The sequence below is a fragment of the Nesoenas mayeri genome (assembly GCF_963082525.1).
Source record: "Nesoenas mayeri genome assembly, chromosome: 2".
NCBI classification, from domain to species: domain Eukaryota; kingdom Metazoa; phylum Chordata; class Aves; order Columbiformes; family Columbidae; genus Nesoenas; species Nesoenas mayeri.
This window is the reverse complement of record NC_137543.1, coordinates 102,369,311-102,386,780: the sequence shown is the minus strand read 5'-3', so window position 1 is coordinate 102,386,780 and position 17,470 is coordinate 102,369,311. Positions and strand designations below refer to the sequence as shown.

At 39.9% G+C, this 17,470-nt stretch overlaps 1 protein-coding gene and 1 long non-coding RNA gene across 9 annotated transcripts in view; both read left to right on the top strand.

The window, feature by feature from the left end:
* Nucleotides 1-8,715, top strand: part of ICE1 (interactor of little elongation complex ELL subunit 1) — a 39,762-nt gene extending 31,047 nt beyond the window's left edge. For 4 of the 6 annotated variants that reach the window (XM_080338584.1, XM_080338581.1, XM_080338582.1 and 1 more), the window contains 5 exons: nt 2,117-2,277; nt 4,349-4,539; nt 5,885-5,991; nt 6,741-6,839; nt 7,779-8,715. In XM_080338584.1, coding sequence (XP_080194710.1) covers nt 2,117-2,277; nt 4,349-4,539; nt 5,885-5,991; nt 6,741-6,839; nt 7,779-7,960 — 740 coding nt within the window. In that variant the 3' untranslated portion in view covers nt 7,961-8,715. Of the gene's footprint in view, nt 1-2,116; nt 2,278-4,348; nt 4,540-5,884; nt 5,992-6,740; nt 6,840-7,778 lie in introns of those variants that run through there. The other 2 variants (XR_013921726.1, XR_013921725.1) reach the window with 2 other exon arrangements.
* Nucleotides 8,716-10,142: 1,427 nt separating this feature from the next.
* On the top strand, nt 10,143-16,597 carry LOC308037280. 3 transcript variants are annotated; one of them, XR_013921782.1, is made up of 4 exons: nt 10,143-10,322; nt 11,004-11,118; nt 11,447-12,046; nt 13,794-16,597. It is a non-coding gene; the product is annotated as an uncharacterized lncRNA (long non-coding RNA). The 3 variants fall into 3 exon arrangements; XR_013921783.1 differs by having other exon boundaries at nt 10,144-10,322; nt 11,444-12,046; XR_013921784.1 differs by having other exon boundaries at nt 10,146-10,322; nt 11,444-12,046; nt 13,822-16,597.
* Nucleotides 16,598-17,470: the final 873 nt, after the last annotated feature.

The window sequence follows — 17,470 nt, the reverse complement described above, 5'->3', positions numbered from 1 at the left end:
AGTATTTATGTTCAATATAACATCCCTGGCTTTTTTCTTTTTTTTTTTCTTCCTTTTTTATCTGATTAAGGATTATAGTTTTATTTTGTTCTTAATTAATTTTTTTGTTGGGTTGGAGTATTTTTGGTTTTGGAGGATTTTTTTTTTTTTTGCTTGAGTTCTTTTTGGAATTCCTAGTTTCTTATCTGTTTTTCTGTCCTACATACAGTCCATCATAACTCCCCTTTCATATTTTTCTTGTTAATCATTTTAATACTGTACCATGTCAGAAACTATTACTTGCCATAGATCTTTCCTTAGTCTAAATTAACAATTAACCATTTAGTTTTGTGGTACCTTGGTACATTCCCCTTTTTTTCCTTTCTTCTTTCTGGATAAGGTCCAAACTTCAGTAACTAAATCCAGATTTTTGTTGAATGATTTTCTACTCTATACTTTGAATTGCAGAAATTCCTGTTGTGGTTGTTCCATGGTTTTATTGTTATCTTTTGAGTGTAAACCTGTCTTAAGGGCTGTGTGTTTTGGTTTTGTTTTAATTCATTTATTTTGATTTTATTACAATGCTTTTATTTTAGGGTTTTCTCTTTCATGTAGCTTCACATATTAATTCCCATCAGAATTATGGCAACACAAGTGTGAGCTGTGTGCCAACTACACAATTGCCAAATTGACTATCAACAGTCAGTACCAGTTCATTAGCCTTGCATCATCTCTTTTAAGTGTTTCAAATTCATGGGCAGGCAATTAAAGTTGCAACATGTAGACAATTCTAGTTTAGCAACTGTCCTCATTCTGACAAAAAAAAAAAAAAAAAAGTTCATTCTTCTATGATGAGAGGCTTCAGAGTGAAGAAGGTCCATCCAAGACACTGGGTGGAACTCCATGAGTTTTTATGCTCAGTGAATCCATTAAAGCTTCTTGATTTGATATATTTTCATATGCTTTCTAGTTCTTAAGATCTTTCTAGAAATGTAGAAGTTATGCTGAAGTGAAGAGAGAAGACACATTTATCTTAGCAGTTATCTTTGGGTTTTTTTTGCTTTTTATAGTGACAAGTGTTTCAGTATTGCAGTATTGTATTAATATTTCATGCATGAAAGTAATACCTACTTCTAACTTAGTCCAGTGTACTTTTTATTGCTTACAGTCTACACACCCATGTTTTATCTTAATATTTTGCCTTGAATATCTCTGCTTTGATGTTCAGAAGGATCTGTTAGCTTCCTTTTGATGGCCTGGAACTCTGTCCTGTCTTGCTCATATAGTTCTGGATATATGGTTGTCAGATACTTGCTCTGAGGTTTTTCAATTGTATCAGTAGCACACTTTATTGTGTCTATGGAATTAACAAATTTTGACATGAATCATTAACATACACTCACAACTTGTGTAATTTCCCTGATGGAGCCTGGGAAAATTTCTGAGCAATATCAGATTTTGTATATGAATTGTAGGAAACCTCTTTGCAAAGGTTTGGGGTTTTTTTTCTTTTTTTATCATGTAGATTTCATAGGTGTATGGGTGCAAGGTGTTAGCAAATACTGTGAATTGGTACTGAAGACCTGATTTTCACATTATTACACATCAGGATTATTTTTTCATTTGAACTAGCTCTAGTTTGATCCAATGATCAGATTGCTCATTTGTGATTGGAGTGTATTAGGCAGGCTTCTGGAGTGCATCTTCCAGTTTCATTTCATCCTAAAAGAATCTGGTTTCAGTGCTCCAAACCCACACTCTTTAGTGAACTAAAGTGCAGTAAGTAGAATGAAAGGAGACTAACCTCAAAATGTGAAAGAAAAGGTCCTTTTCCACTGTTGTTACACAGCAAAGTCCAGTGAAGCTTTTTTTTTTTTCCTTAAAAGAGTGAAATTACAATGAAGTGGCTTAGGGAGGGGATGTTTTTTTGTCTCGGGTCTTTTTTTTCTTATTTAATCTCAGGACTGAGATACTCTAGTATGACTGCACTTCTCTGGCCTGCAGTTTTTACATGACTTTTATGCCTTCATCCTGAGTTATCTTGCTGAAGAGTGTACTAGCTTTTAATGCCTGAGTATGGTTTTTTGTTTGTTTTTAAATGCTAAAAACTTACTTTGTTCTCTCTTCTTTTCCTTAGACTTTCCGGACTCAGAAAAATTGGTTTTGTTTATCACAAATGTATGGTCTGACATATTTGTCTTCCAAGGTGCAATTAACAAAGCTATGCAATTAGTTGTCAGGCAGAGTGCGAACAATGAGATGTTGGCCTGTTTGAGTGCTTGTCTCAACTGGGAACAGGTAACAAATGCTTTCATTGTCAGTATCAGTTTCTGTCATTATTGGTCTTTTTGCTGACTGAATTGAATCAGGCAGCTTACTTCTGATGAAGGGTGTGAACATACCCTGTGAGTCTCCCATGGACTTTGTGCAATTGCACAACTAGTGCTGCTTCAGGCTTTTTTTCCTGTGGTTGTCTAGACCATACTAGAACACAACACTTTTCTTGTTTTCCTCTTTAAATACTAATCCCTCTATTAAATATTAAAAGTAAATGTTGGTTTTAAACTTTGACTGGAATGTTCTTAGGCTAGGGAATTCTGCCCTTCTGTGGAACTGTGACTTTGATGTTCTTTGAGATGTTTTGTTTTGTTGGGAGGTTTTAATATGTATTGGGTTTGTCTGTCTTTCATAGTTCTCTGTGTACTAGGTAATGGTTTATCACAGTTAATTTTAAGATGAGCCTGTCTCTTTTTACTTATGTGAGGGAGACTGTAAGTATTCATTTATCACAGGTTTGTGTATTTGCTTAAGGGCTAGGGCCCCAGTTATTTTGAAAACCTTGTATCAGGGGTGTCAAACTCATTTTCACCAGGGGCCACATCAGCCTCACTTTGAAGGCAACTGCTGGGCTGATGTGGCCCCTGGTGAAAATGGGTTTGACACTCCCAGGCTTGCTTGATGGAAATGCTATAGTTCTGTAAATATCAAGTGAACAAAATCATCTTGATTCGTAGCTCACCTATTCCCTGGTCTAACATGCTGCTCCACAACTGCTTTGGAGACTGCAGCTAGGCTTACTGCTGTCAGCATAGCCTTTAGGTGTTGTACCCGCTGATGATTTGGAGGGTTTTTTTGGGGTCTAAAACCAGCCCTTGATTTAATGTGGTACCACTGGAATTACAGCTCTTATAAATCTCCTGGTTTAGTGCAGGTTTACAGTGGAGTGCATTAAGAGGGCATGGATTTGTGTATATTTCTTTTTTATTAAATCATAGTAGTGGTGTAGCATTAAGCTCTGGTATTCAGAGTTATGCTGTGCTGCAATCCCTGTTTAGCAAATAATTTGTATTCTCCATTCTATCGGGTGACAGTTTTCAATCTCATGCCAACAGAGATGCACATAAATATATCTCAGTAAATGTTCTTGGAAAAATTAATTCTGTGCACTCACGCTACCTACTTACTTTATGAATCTCTATGCAATATGAGAGCTGCTGCAGCTGGAGAGAAAGAGCTCAGGAATTTCTATATTGGACATAGCAGAAGACATCATCCTATCTGTAAGATGTTTTTTACTTAGGTGGAAGTACAAGGGCATATTTCAAGTGGATTGTGGTCGACAGTCTGTTATAAATATAATTTTATTAGAAGATTATTCTACTTATGAAAGTAAAGCTCATGTGGAATGGGTATTTAGTTCTTGGTCAAAGTATGCGATTTTAGTGGCTTGCACCATTGCAGAACTTGCCAGTTTTATGAGCTTTTGTACTGAGAAGAAATGCTTAGCATCTACTGTGTTTGTGTGATAAGCTTAGACATTTTTCTTAATAAATCAGATATACAAAGAATGTTTGCTTTTAAATTTCCTTGCTTGCCTTAGCTATTTCATTAGCAGAATTACTTCAGATGACATGTTTTCAGTTATTACTACCTCGACTAGGGAAAGTACTTGCTTGGAAATTAGCCCATGATGAACAATAAACTCTAACAATCTCAGAAACAGCAAATAATTAAAAACAAAACAGTGAGCAGGATTAGTCTAATCTTCTTGCATTGGAAAACACTCTTCTGACCTTAAAGCTTCATTGAGAGAAACAAAAATCCCCACATTGTAGGAGAGAGGAGAGTGGGTGTAGGGTTTCTGGGTTTTGTTGAGGTTTTTTTTTTTCCCAAACTCTTCTTTTCATATAAGCATCAAGAAAAATACTGACTACTTGAAGATTTTAGTTTTTGTTTGTGTTAAGTCATACTGAAAGTTGAATTTATGGTGCAAGATGCTGTGAACAATCAGAATCAAATATATGTAAAGAGTTTGGTTCTGAGTTGGTAACTTTTCATGCATTAAGATAACCACCTTCTAAAATTCCAGAGTTCCTCTTTAGATGCTGGTGTTATGGTCTCAAACCTGCTTTCAGAAATGCAGTCATGTCCAAAAGTAGAACTTCAACTGAGTGAGCAATATGGAGAAGATCTGAGTGACAATGCTTGGCAGTACATATTTGCTATTGATCTACTCTGCTGTCATCTGAAATGGGATTGGACACATGACAATGTTATAAGGTATTGTGGCAATTTTCTCTGTGGGTTTTTTTTTGTGGATTGTTTTCGTGTTTGTTTGGTTTTTTTCCCCCCAAATTTGAGACATTTTGACTTAGCTTCTAACATAATAAAACATTGCATAAATACTTAGAAATGGAGGTGTTTTAACCTGAGACCTGGACTAGTGGGTGTGTGCCTTATTTTAAGACAAAATGAGCAGTTGATGAGTCAATGTCGAATTTTATGGAACCGTTCTAATAAACAATTGCTTTTAAAATAGCTATATAGGGAAAATTGCGAAAGATCTTGAGATGGATTGTTTGTCAATGAAGCAAAATTCTTGTCTTCCTATGAACTTAATTGTTGGGATTCCCCTCCCCCTCATCACTAGAAGATGAGGGTGGAACTTTTGATGTGCTGAAAGTGAAATGTAACCATACTCATTTGTGTACTATCCTGATTTCAGTCTGATTTTAATTTGAAAATCATTATAATACTTAGATTAAATGCATGGACTGCTACCATACCTAACTTGGTTTGAAAGATTTCATTTTGATACCTATACTGATCTGGTAGTCCTTATTTTCATGTAGAGGTCGTATAACCTAGTAGAATTTCAAAAAATATGGCATTTGTTTAACTATGACATAATATAATCATTGAGTATAAAGTAAACACAAACAGCTTACAATCATAGTCAAGTCTTTTATACAAGTTACATGCTTTCAAATACTAAAGAAGTTATTTTTAGTGAAATACTTCTAAAATGAATACAAATAATCTTCAGTGAAAGGTATGTCATTTTAACTAAAGCCATATAGAGTTGATTGTCCATGTGGAGTTGTGATGATAATAGGTAACTAGGTCTATAAGCATAATTTTAAGGATGAAAAAAGTCTTATCTCAGGTTCTTTCAGGTTTAAAAAGAAGCATCAGATCCTACTTGTAACACGCAAACTGTGAATTTTCAGCCATATAAGAAGCTTGTATAACATATCAACATGACATTTGAAAGTAATGCAATTTCATATACATTTATTAAGTCAGTAGAGTAAGTCCTTGACTTTAGGTAGAGATGCAGAATGTTGCAGGGAAATGAATGGAAGATGACCAGGAATACTATTCGGAACAGGAATGATTTCTCCAGAAAGCTAGTTTTGATTGCTTGGGTTTAAAACCATCTTTACATTACTCAGATTTGGGGATGCTTGGAATATTATGAGTTTCTCTAGAAGGTGACCTAAAGATGCAAGTGGAGCCATGAAATACATGGTAAACAGAAGAACCATTTGCATTCATTATTATATAAATATTGTACCACCTCTTCATGCAGTGTCAGGTTTTCAAATTCATTTGTCTTTCACAGCAAAGTGCTTTGGCCTTCTATGGATAAATGGGCAAAGAAGAGAAAGGGACATGAAACTGCTCTCTCCATTCCTGATAGTGTTATAGCATTGACACTAAGGTTAATAGGTAAGTAATATAATTTCCTGGCTCAGCTTCTGCTTTATGTAAGTATGTACTTTGAAAGTTTCAGCCTGCCTGGAAAGTGAATTGACGTATTTTTGCATTTTTTTTAATCTTGATTTTTTTTTTTCACTTTCTTCAAAAATTTTTACCTTAAAAGCCAAACTTTTACAAATCTATGCAGATATTTTTTCTGTTTGTCAGCCTGTGGAAAGCATGTAATTAAGTTTTGAGATATGTTACTCTGATTTTGTGATAACAAATATCAACATGTTTTACGCATTTAAAATGAAATAATCTACAGCTACATATGCTTTATAGCAAAGTGTATAAAATAAGGTTTTATATGCAACATGATAGCTCTTCTTGCAGTTTTAAGTTAGGTTTATTTATTTGGGATCTAGATGGCATTCAAGGTAAACAGATAAACTTTGGGTTTCAATAAGATATTTTCAGTATGTAGGCTATATAATATTGTTTGTTAAAAAAAAAATTGCATTCTTTGAGAGTTTTACACTTACAAATTGTAAACCTGCAGAAGATCGGTTCCATCTGTAGAAAAATGCCTTGGGGTCTTTAGTCACAAAAGGAATACGACAACTGTTGTTCTCAAGAAACATAGTAACAAGAATGACTAATTTTTGTAATTGAAATTTGCATTTTCTGTTGATAATTCAGCAGACAATCAGTAAGTCTAAAAATTAGGAAGTTGACTATCTAAATGTCAGATCCATAGTAACCTTTTTTTCTTTCAGGTCGCTTGGGCCAAATAGGTTTGAAGGAAGGATATCTTGCTGCAGTGAAGAATATTAGTTCTGTAATTGGAGTGTTTGTACAGCATGCAAAAGAGGAAGGTAACGTATATTTAGAGGAATTTAGCGTAATGTGCACAATACGAAGTTTTGCCAGTGTGAACAAAACACACACAAATTGAGACACATGTGCCAAAACACTGCACTGCCCTGGTGCAGCCTCACCTGGAGCACTGTGCTCTGGGCACCACAGGATCAAAAGAATATAAAGCTACTGGAGAGTGTCCAGAGAGGGCTATGAAGTTGGTGAAGGTTTGGAGAGGAAGCTGTATGAGGAGCAGCTAAAGTCACTTGGTTTGTTCAGCCTGAAGGAGATGGAGGGGAGACCTCATGGCAGCTACAGCATCCTCACAGGGGGAGGCGGAGGAGCAGGTACTGATCTCTTCTCTCTGGCAACCAGTGACAGAACCCGAGGGAATGGCAGGAAGGTGTGCCAGGGGGAGGTTTAGGTTGGACATTAGGAAAAGGTTCTTCACCCAGAGGGTGGTGGAGCACTGGAACAAGCTCCCCAGGGAGGTGTCATGGCCCCAAGCCTGACAGTGTTCAAGAAGAGACTGGATAATGCCCTCAGACACATGGTGTGAACTGTGGGGTTGTCCTGTGCAGGGACAGGAGTTGGACTTGATGATCCTTGTGGGTCCCTTCCAACTCAGGACATGTTTGTATCTGTTTTAGACTATGTAAACCTGACTTTTTATACATGTCTGATCACCCTTAACTAGAGTCAAATCACTAGATGCTTAAATCTTGTATATCCTTTGAATATGCAAAACCTACTGAATTCAGAAAACTGGAAAGTGCTCTAACAGTATAAAATGAGATGTTATGGAATTCATAGGCAGGTTATCATCTCGTTTTAGGCATCCCAACTGTGATGTGTTTTAATTCTGACTCTTGAATGGTTTCTTTAGATTCAGTTTTCTCCAAAACATTACTGCATATCCAAGTTTCTGTAAGCTGATTTGTCTTAACTTTTTGCAGGTGTTCCCTGGGGCGTGCAGCTGGCAGCCATATATTCACTGTTTGACATGGCTTCAAGCAATCCAGAAGGTATTGTTGAGGCCATCCATGCTTGGAGAGCAACAGTTCTTAACAATATCCCTTTTGCTGTCACAAATGGCATAGCTGAAATCACTTCTCTGTGTAAAATGATGCTGAACTAAAAACTAGAGAAATGGCCTGATGTAAAGGAAGAAGTGCCTTATTTTACTAAGCAGTAGTCATTTCCACTTAAAAACAATACAAAGTGATGTGTCCTCACAAGCTCAGTGGGTTTTTTTGGCTTTCCTGTTTGAGGGAAGAGTTTTTTTAAAAATAAATAAAAATATTTGCTTTTCCTAATAACTGATCAGTGATCTGAAAACCAGTGCATTTTTGACTCCTGAGCTATTTCTGCTTTGATGTCAATAAAAATCAGTAATAGTTTGACATGAGAGAAGACTAACCCTGGCTGAAAACCTGGCTCTGTTATTTTGTACTATATCTATAAAGTAACCATTCAGATACCAGATTCTGCTTTATTTTTGTTTGAGTAGTTTCATAGGTTAATTCAAAATGCTTGTGTAAGACAAGTAGGAATTGACTTCTCATGTAACAATCATGTATAGAGTAACAGAGGTATTAAATCTCTGAACTTGTATCTATGGTATATTCTGATAATGTGTCTCACATTTGATATTGTTCCACTTGAGGAATTTTGTGTATGTAAATAGGAGGTTGGTTCAAAAAAGTTCATGATTCTAAAGATAGCTTCACTACACTCTGTGGTTTTGTATCTTTCATAATAAAAGAAGCAAACACCACTGTGGGCTTTTTGGTCTTTTAAAATAACACAGAATGAACTGTTGTTTTTAGCTTTTGGGGGCAGGAGGAAATTACCTATGAGGTCATTTCACTGAATGAACTGCCCATAATACTGCAGTTCTGGCTATTGGAAAGACAGTATATACCTCTCCAGAATTTTGTGGCATGCTTTGGGGCCTGTGGTAGTAGTTTTAAGAATCCATTGAAATCTTCTCTTTTCACCCCCAGATTATAACCATATAAAGGGGTAAGCTTTGCTAATGCATATTCTCATTGTAGTGGGACCTAGACTCTGCCAAAGCTTTTATGCATTGTCAGTCTTTTTTCCTTTTTCTTTTGATCATAAAAAGGTCAAAAGGCTTTTAGTCTGTTGAAGCCAGCTGTGAACTTGGGATAATGAAATCTTGAACTCAGAATAGAACATATAGTTACACCTAATTCTTTCTGCTATGCACTGTGTCCTGGCAGGCACATCTATGCTTTCAGGATTGTCTTCAGTCAGTTCAGTATCTTTTGGTTGCAGCAAGCACTTAATATCTTTTGGTTCTTGTAAACATTTTGGGCATCTGAGAACCAAGTTGTGTTTCTTGATCCTCTCAACAGTTTTTGAGTTGCTGCAGGAGCTACAGACTCTCAGCTCTTGTTGATCTTGTGTTTCCTATAGGTTCTGGTCTGCAGCATGTTGAGTTGCTCAATAAAGAAAGCGAAGTCATCCTCTTCTTGCAGCTTTTTGGTGGTTTTGGTGTTGACTGTTGTATCGATACCTGTAGCATACTTTAAAGTTAATTTAGACACAAGCTTTAGCTTATTCTGCCTTGCCAGTTTGTATTTACATCTACTTCAGATTAATGTCTTAAAACCTACTGGCTGGTTTTGATGCGAATGGAATTTTGTAAGAACCTCCCTTATGATTCCTATTCTTGACTCGCTGGTAAAGACATTTAAAAAGTAAAATCAATTCAGTAATATTTCTAAATATTTACTGAACATGTAAAATTCTGGTTTGGAATAGCTGGTACTGACACTTCAAAATTTATTATTTTATAAAATCATATATTTTGTGTATTTACAGAATTTACACCAAATATTGTATAAATATTTTGTTTCTGATCAAATTGCTTTACACTCTATTGTGTATCTACAGAAGCAAGTTGTTAGTTCACACATCCAATCTTCACTTCTGCCACCAGTTAGTCTGTCTTTGCAGTATCTGTGGCTGGCATGTTTTTAATGCTCATTGTGTGACGTAAGGGGTAACACATCTGCTGAACCTTCACTTCTTCTCATTTCCTCCCTGAATTGTCTGACTCCCCCTCTGCCAGCACTCCTTAGACCCAGAGGGCATGAACCTCTCAGCAGGGTCACCCCAGAGGGGATAAGGTTGCTCTGGATATGCACCTCTGGCTGCCCTGGTCCTGCCCCTGATCCCATTCCCCTGGGGCCGTGGTGCTCCCCTACTGCTTTCTGGCTCCACATTCCCTCCCAGCACCTTTCTGAGGTGGTAATTGTGAATTACTGCTGACCCTCACTTTCTGGGACTTAATCCCCAACAGCTGCCGGTTGTGAGGTCAGGTTATATAGGGACCTGAAGGCCCTCTCCCAGGCTGGGTGTAGAGTTGGAGGTTGTTTTGTTGTGGTGGGTAAGTTTTCAGTCTATTCAGAATGCTGTTGTACTGGGGACATCAGAAGAGGTATTTCAGCATCTGAGAATGGGGATGGCAGGTAAGTCATGCTGCAGCAAGTGAGGGTAAGTGGGGGTAAAGGGAAATTTTAAACCAAAAATGTTGCTTTTCATGTTTATTCCCTATAGACTAAACTGTAACATTTTAGATGCTTATGTTCCTGCTTTAAATGTTTCTTTATGAAAAATTTGGGATCTATGCTGTTGTGTTAAAGCTCCTCATGCAGCTTGTTTTACCTCCTAAATGTACCTGAGGGTTGTTATCCCTGTAAAGGAAACGAAAACACAAGCAAGTTATGGGGCTTGGTAGTAAAATGAAGCAGCAAGGTCTGAGGTTTTAAATCCTCCTGCTGTGAGGCAGTTGGCGTGCAGCTCCATGCCTGGCCCATAGGGAGAAAAAAGGTTTGTCTGGGAAGTTGTGGTGAGATACTGTGGCAGAATGCAAACCCCCCTCTCTCCCCCTCCCTCCTTCAGTATGGAAGGAGTAGGCACATCTCCCTCTCCCTCTGCTACTTGAGGCTAACAGCTTCTTTTGTTTGGCCCCAGAGCCCTGGCCAGGGCCATTAGGAGAAGGGAGTGCCAAGGCGCCAGTGAGCCGCTGGGCACCTGCGGCCAGTGTGGGGGATGTTTGGAGGCTTCAGGGGCACCCACAGCCAGTGTGGGGGTGCAGAGAAGCTTCTAGAATGCTTACAGGCAGATCTGATCAGCCAATATAAAAACAGGATTCTCATCGAGACTCCGCCCGTTGTCACGGGTCTCTCGGAGCACGAGCAAGATGCTGCCGCCGAGAGCCCCCCTCCCCAGGATGGAGACCCTGCTTGCCTTGCCGCCACAGGTGTGAGTAAAACTTCTCGCAGAATTGCGAGTATATTTATACTATTCCGTGCACATATGCACGTGTAACTTTCTGTGCTCAATACGAGCACATGTATAAATTAATCCTCACAGAATCACAGGTGTATTTTCATTCTGTGCACATTTGCACGTGTAACTTTCCGTGCACATTTGCACGTGTAACTTTCCGTGCACATTTGCACGCGTACTGTAATAAATAATGGTCAAGGTTGTTGAACAAATCGAGTAGGTTTCAATCATATCATGCATATCATTGTAAGAAGTAATTGCGTTTGTGCAAGTTTCATTATATTTTGTAAAAAAATAGTAGTTAAGCCAACGGCCGGATGCCGGGCCCCAACCAAGCCAACAGCCGGATGCCGGACCCCAACCAAGCCAATGGCCGGATGGTGCAACAGATAACAGAGCTCCCAGATGGTGTAACAGATAACAGAACTCCAGAGGCAGAAACACCAAGCGACACCTAGCAACATCTTTCACTGTCGACTAGCCAACCAGGAGTTAACTCGTCAGGGTGTCCCAGCGCGTGAACAAGTGTATAACATATATAAGCACATACGAAAAGTTGAGTTTTGTGCCGTGGCGGAACTGAGCTTCCCTCGGTCACCCAGCGCTGTTTTGCCTAATTACTGCTTGCTTTAAATTTGCTTAATCAATAAAATTAATTAATTGGCTCAAAGACTTGTCTTCATTTATAACAATTTTTGGTGCCGTGACTCGGATTAAGGATTTCTCGGAGGAACTTCTAAACTTCAGGGAGGCGCCCCGTCCCAGTTTCAGACGGCCCTGGAGTGGACGAAGGATCACCCCGAAACCTTAACCTCCGAACCCTAAATTCAGGTAATTAGGCAAAAGAATCAAGCCCCGTAAAACTTTGTGCACGAAGAACCGGATGAAGACCCCAGGGAGGGTAAGTATAGAAAGCGATTCCGTTCGGTTGGGGTGGGTTTCCTCGAGTGTGCTTGAACGAGACGCCCCCCCCCCTTTTTGGGGAAGAAGCGAAGCGAGTGTGGACCCTGCCGTAAGGCAGGGCGGGACTCTCTAGTAGTGCGGTTCTCATTGCCCGCGAGGGCGTGAGCCACGAACGAGGGGGATGTGTGTGTGTGTGAAAGAAGGCACTCCAGAAGATGGGACAGAGGAAGAGCAAGCCCTCTGATCTCATGGGGAAGGGACCCAAGGAGAGGTCACCAGATATTCCCCGAGATTCCCCATTGGGCCTTATGCTCAAAAATTGGGAAGGTGCATTTTGCACGAGAAACAAGAGTAAAGAGAAAATGGTATATTATTGTATGTATGTCTGGGGAAACCAGCAGCGCCCTAATTGAGATAATCAAAACCCGGAACACAGGGGCCATATGGGAGATCTCCGCACTATAATCGTACAACGGATTAAGGAATCGGTCCCTCGAGGGCAGAACATAAATAAAGCCTTTAATGAACAACAAAAGAAAGATGAGACTCCCACAGAATGGTTAGAAAGATTAAGAAAGAGCTTGCAGCTTTACTCTGGGATAGACCCTACGACACCGGTTGGGCAAGCTCTTTTAAAAACTCAGTTTGTGGTGAAGTCATGGCCGGATATTAGAAAGAAGTTAGAAAAATTGGAAGATTGGCAAGTAAAAAGAAACCCATAGGATATTATTCCAAATTATTAGATCCAGTTAGTCGCGGCTGGCCTACTTGTTTACAGGCCATAGTTGCTACTGCTCTCTTAGTCGAAGAAGTCGGGAAAATAACTATGGGAGGAGAATTAAAGGTATACACACCTCATAATATACGAGGGGTATTACAGCAGAAAGCTGGCAAGTGGATTACGAATGCTAGGTTACTGAAATATGAAGGAATCCTATTGCACTCTCCTAAGTTAGAGCTTGAAACCACTAATTTACAGAATCCAGCCCAATTTTTGTATGGGGAACCGAGTGAATCTCCTTCCCATGATTATATCAGGGTAATAGAATATCAAACCAAGATAAGGGAGTATTTAGAGGAAGAGGAGTTGTTATGTGGAGAAAAATTGTTTGTAGATGGATCATTGCGGGTAGTGTACGGGAAAAGGAAGTCAGGATACGCTATAATAGACGGGAACAGTTGGACAATTAAAGAATCGGGTCCCCTTAACATAAGTTGCTCGGCACAAGCCTGCGAACTATTCGCAGTATTGAGGGCATTACAGTTGTTAAAAGATAAGAGAGGAACAATATTTACGGATTCTAAATATGCATTTGGGGTAGTTCACACGTTCGGAAAAATTTGGGAAGAGAGGGGCCTAATGAATTCTCAAGGTAAAGGATTAATACATGAGACCTTAATAAAGCAAACTTTGGAGGATAGAGACCAAAATGAGCTGGGTGAAGTGCCTCCCCTTAGCCCTCTTGAACATAAGGACACAACCGAGGGCTGATACAGGACTTTCCTCCTTTGAAATGTTATATGGAGTGCCCTATGATTTGAAGAAACCAATAGAACACCCTAAAGTGGAAGAAAAGATGTTACAAGAATACCTTATAGAGCTCATGAAAAGGAGGCAAGAACTGTTAAAGCGAGGCCTGGTGGTTCAAAGACCACCTTTAGATATAGCAATACATAGTATTAAACCAGGAGATCAAGTACTCATAAAAACATGGAAGGAATCATCATTAACCCCTCGCTGGGAGGGACCTTTCCTTGTTTTACTCACCACAGATACCGCAGTCTGCACCGTGGAAAGAGGTTGGACACACCTAGTCGAGTAAAGGGTCCTATTCTGCACACAGACTGGGAAGTCGCCGGGAAACCGGATGAGTTAAAGCTGACCTTCAAGAGGAAACAGACACGTGACGCATAGCCCTGGATACCAGGCTTTTTATGGACGATTGTAAGGAATTATGGAAGTTGCACATCGCATGTCCTGTATGTAAGCAATGCAATCCGTGGGTATGTCGCGTGTGTAATGGGTGCGGGATGCAGCAGTGGAAAAAGTTTCCTTATGTTGAATGATGGTGTAATGAGTGATGGGGAAAAACCTTAGATACCATTAGGATATTAATAATCACTGGACGAGAACATAGCACGGATCCTAGTTACGAATACTGTAGAAGAGATTGGTACAAAACTGTTGCACAATTAGAGGAAGAACTTAGGGATATAGGGTGTAATAAAACTATTCAGGTACCCTCTGTTTGGACTGTAAGTCCAGACATTTGGGAAATAACCAAGAGGAATTGTAAGAAGCGTTTTGGTAAGAAAAGATACAGGAAGTGTTCCAAACCCTGTGAGGATTCGGGACAGTGGCCAAAACCTTGTATTCGAAAATAGCCCTATTGGGTTGAGTATTAGAAAGTGGGTTGTGACAGAACAAGAAGAGAATTCAGGAGGCAGTTCCCTGAAGACTACAACTGCTGCCGAGAAGATAACTTACCCGGCTACTCTGAAGCAACAGAGTAGGCCCAGGGCAAGGCAGAGGGGTATACTTGTGGGGATTGGCAAGTGCCTCCGAAAACTTCTAAAATAAAGCAGCTCCATTAAGCAGAACAACCCTCAACAAAATGAACCTCCACTGGCTGATTTTCAGCCAACTAAGGGCTGGGTCACTCTCCCTAATCCTCCTTACCTTACCGGTAATAATAGCAATAAACCAAGGGAGTTCCCATCAACCTTTTAAATGGACCCTCTATCGATGGGAGGACCAAACGATAATACAACAACAAACCACATCAGGGTCACCCTCTTTTACTCCAACCTTATGCCAATTAGTTCAGGTTAAGCCATGCCTTAACGAAATGGGGTTTTATATGTGCCCTAGCACAGGGCCCTCATTTTGTAATACCCCAGGACACTATTATTGCGCTTACTGGGGGTGTGAAACAATTGCTTCAAATTGGCAGATTCCTCAGGCCAATGTGGATAAGTTTTTAAAGATTGAATGGGACCTCCAGGATGCATTTCCTCTAAGTGACTTGGGGGCGGGATGCAATTGGCTCGCCGTGGGATACTAGAACCCGATGGCAACTGTAAATACATAGTCATGAACATAACAAATCCTGAACATAATGGATGGCTTGTTGGAAAAACCTGGGGAATGCGGTATTATCAGCCGGGTAATGAAAGAGGAGGCATGTTTATCATAAAGAAGGAAGAAGTTAAACCGACCTTTCGAGCAATAGGTCCCAATCTAGTAGCAAAATCCCCTCCCCCTCTAGGCAGGGAAACAAAGACAGTAGAAAATGAGAATATAATAGTAAGAGAGGAAACTGTCACTGAAGCCTTGAAATCTCTGAATACTGAAGCCTCAGAATCTTTGAATCCTCTGTGGGAAATTATCTGGGCTACTTATCAAACCCTAAACTATACTCAACCCAACCTAACCACTGGTTGCTGGTTGTGTTATAACGTTAATCCTCCTTTTTATGAAGCTATAGGGGATAATCGTCTGTATACCACAAGCAAGGAGTCTGCGCCTATTCAGTGTCTTTGGGAAAAGCAGTAAAGAGGGATAACTATGCAACATGTAACTGGGATAGGGACTTGTATAGGTAAAGTACCAAATTCCAAGAGGTCACTTTGTGGTAAGATCATACCGAGCCTTAATGAAACCACAAGATATATTATTCCCCCGAATGGAACAAAATGGATATGTTCCAGGACGGGACTTACTCCATGTGTGTCTTTAAAGGTGTTTAACAGTTCCCGAGAGTATTGCATGTCAGTTACCATTATTCCAAGGATATTATATCATCAAGAAGATGTGATGTATCCTAAATCGACTTATAGGACTAGTTAAAAGCCGTGTAGAGCAGGTACACCTTATGCTGCTACAAAGATATGGTACTGATGAAGAAGCTGAAATGATCCTACTAGCCCAAGAAGCGGTAACTCGATTTGATCAACAAATAGATGCTCGAAAGGAAAGGGGGGAATTGTAATAAATAATGGTCAAGGTTGTTGAACAAATTGAGTAGGGTTCAATCATATCATGCATATCATTGTAAGAAGTAATTGCGTTTGTGCAAGTTTCATTATATTTTGTAAAAAAATAGTAGTTAAGCCAATGGCCGGATGCCGGGCCCCAACCAAGCCAACAGCCGGATGCTGGACCCCAACCAAGCCAATGGCCGGATGGTGCAACAGATAACAGAGTGGCCGGATGGTGCAACAGATAACAGAGCTCCCAGATGGTGTAACAGATAACAGACCTCCAGAGGCAGAAACACCAAGCGACACCCAGCAACATCTTTCACTGTCGACTAGCCAACCAGGAGCTAACTCGTCAGGGTGTCCCAGCGCGTGAACAAGTGTATAACATATATAAGCACATACGAAAAGTTGAGTTTTGTGCCGTGGCGGAACTGAGCTTCCCTCGGTCACCCAGCGCTGTTTTGCCTAATTACTGCTTGCTTTAAATTTGCTTAATCAATAAAATTAATTAATTGGCTCAAAGACTTGTCTTCATTTATAACGCGTACTTTCCGTGCTTAATACAAGCACGTGTAATATTCCTTGCACATGTAAGTAAATTAACCCTCGCAGGATTGCAAGCGTATTATAAACTTACCCTCACACAATCGCGAGTGTATTTTCCTCCCATGCTTCCACATAAGCACGTGTAATATTCCGTGCACATTTGCACGTGTAAGTAAATTAACTCTCGCAGGATTGCGAGTGTACACTTTCCATACTCACTACGAGTACGTATATCTCTTTAAAAATAATCCTACACCATGTTTAGGCAAGTGTGTACTTCTCCGGGACTCAGGGACGGCTCCAGTATTGTTTTGAGTGAAGCCACTTGCATGCACACTGTGGACCGCCTGTTGTATTAGTTGCTGCCCCTGAATAATTTTCCTCAACTGATATCCAAACCTTTATTTAAGTCACTTTGGAGTGCTAAAACCCTGTTTCTCACCGGTTTGATAAAAGTTGTTTTGGACCCTGTTGTCCCTTAAACTAACCTCAGGGTACCTCCATGACAGATACTTTGTGGCTTGCTGGGAATCTGTTTCAAACAGGTGTAAAGCATAACTATCTTCTGCCTGCAGGAGGGACTGAAAATAATTGTTCAGAAAACAACCCTTGGGGATGGATGGGAGGTTTCTTCAGGAGTCAAACCCTTGGTAGAAACGCATTGTGGCTGGAGGAGTGTTTGAAGAGGGTTTGGCAGCGCTCCTGAGCGAGGGGCGTGTGAGAAGCTGCATACTTGGATGCATATTTCTGTGTGGCTGAACTTGGGAAGCCAGTGTTTCATCTGCTTTGGTGACCTGTCCCAGTTGGTTCATGTGGCTGTGCAAACTCACTGTTCCCTGGAGACTTCTTTCTTTTTTTCTTTCACCCTGCAGTAAACCAGTAAAAGAACAGC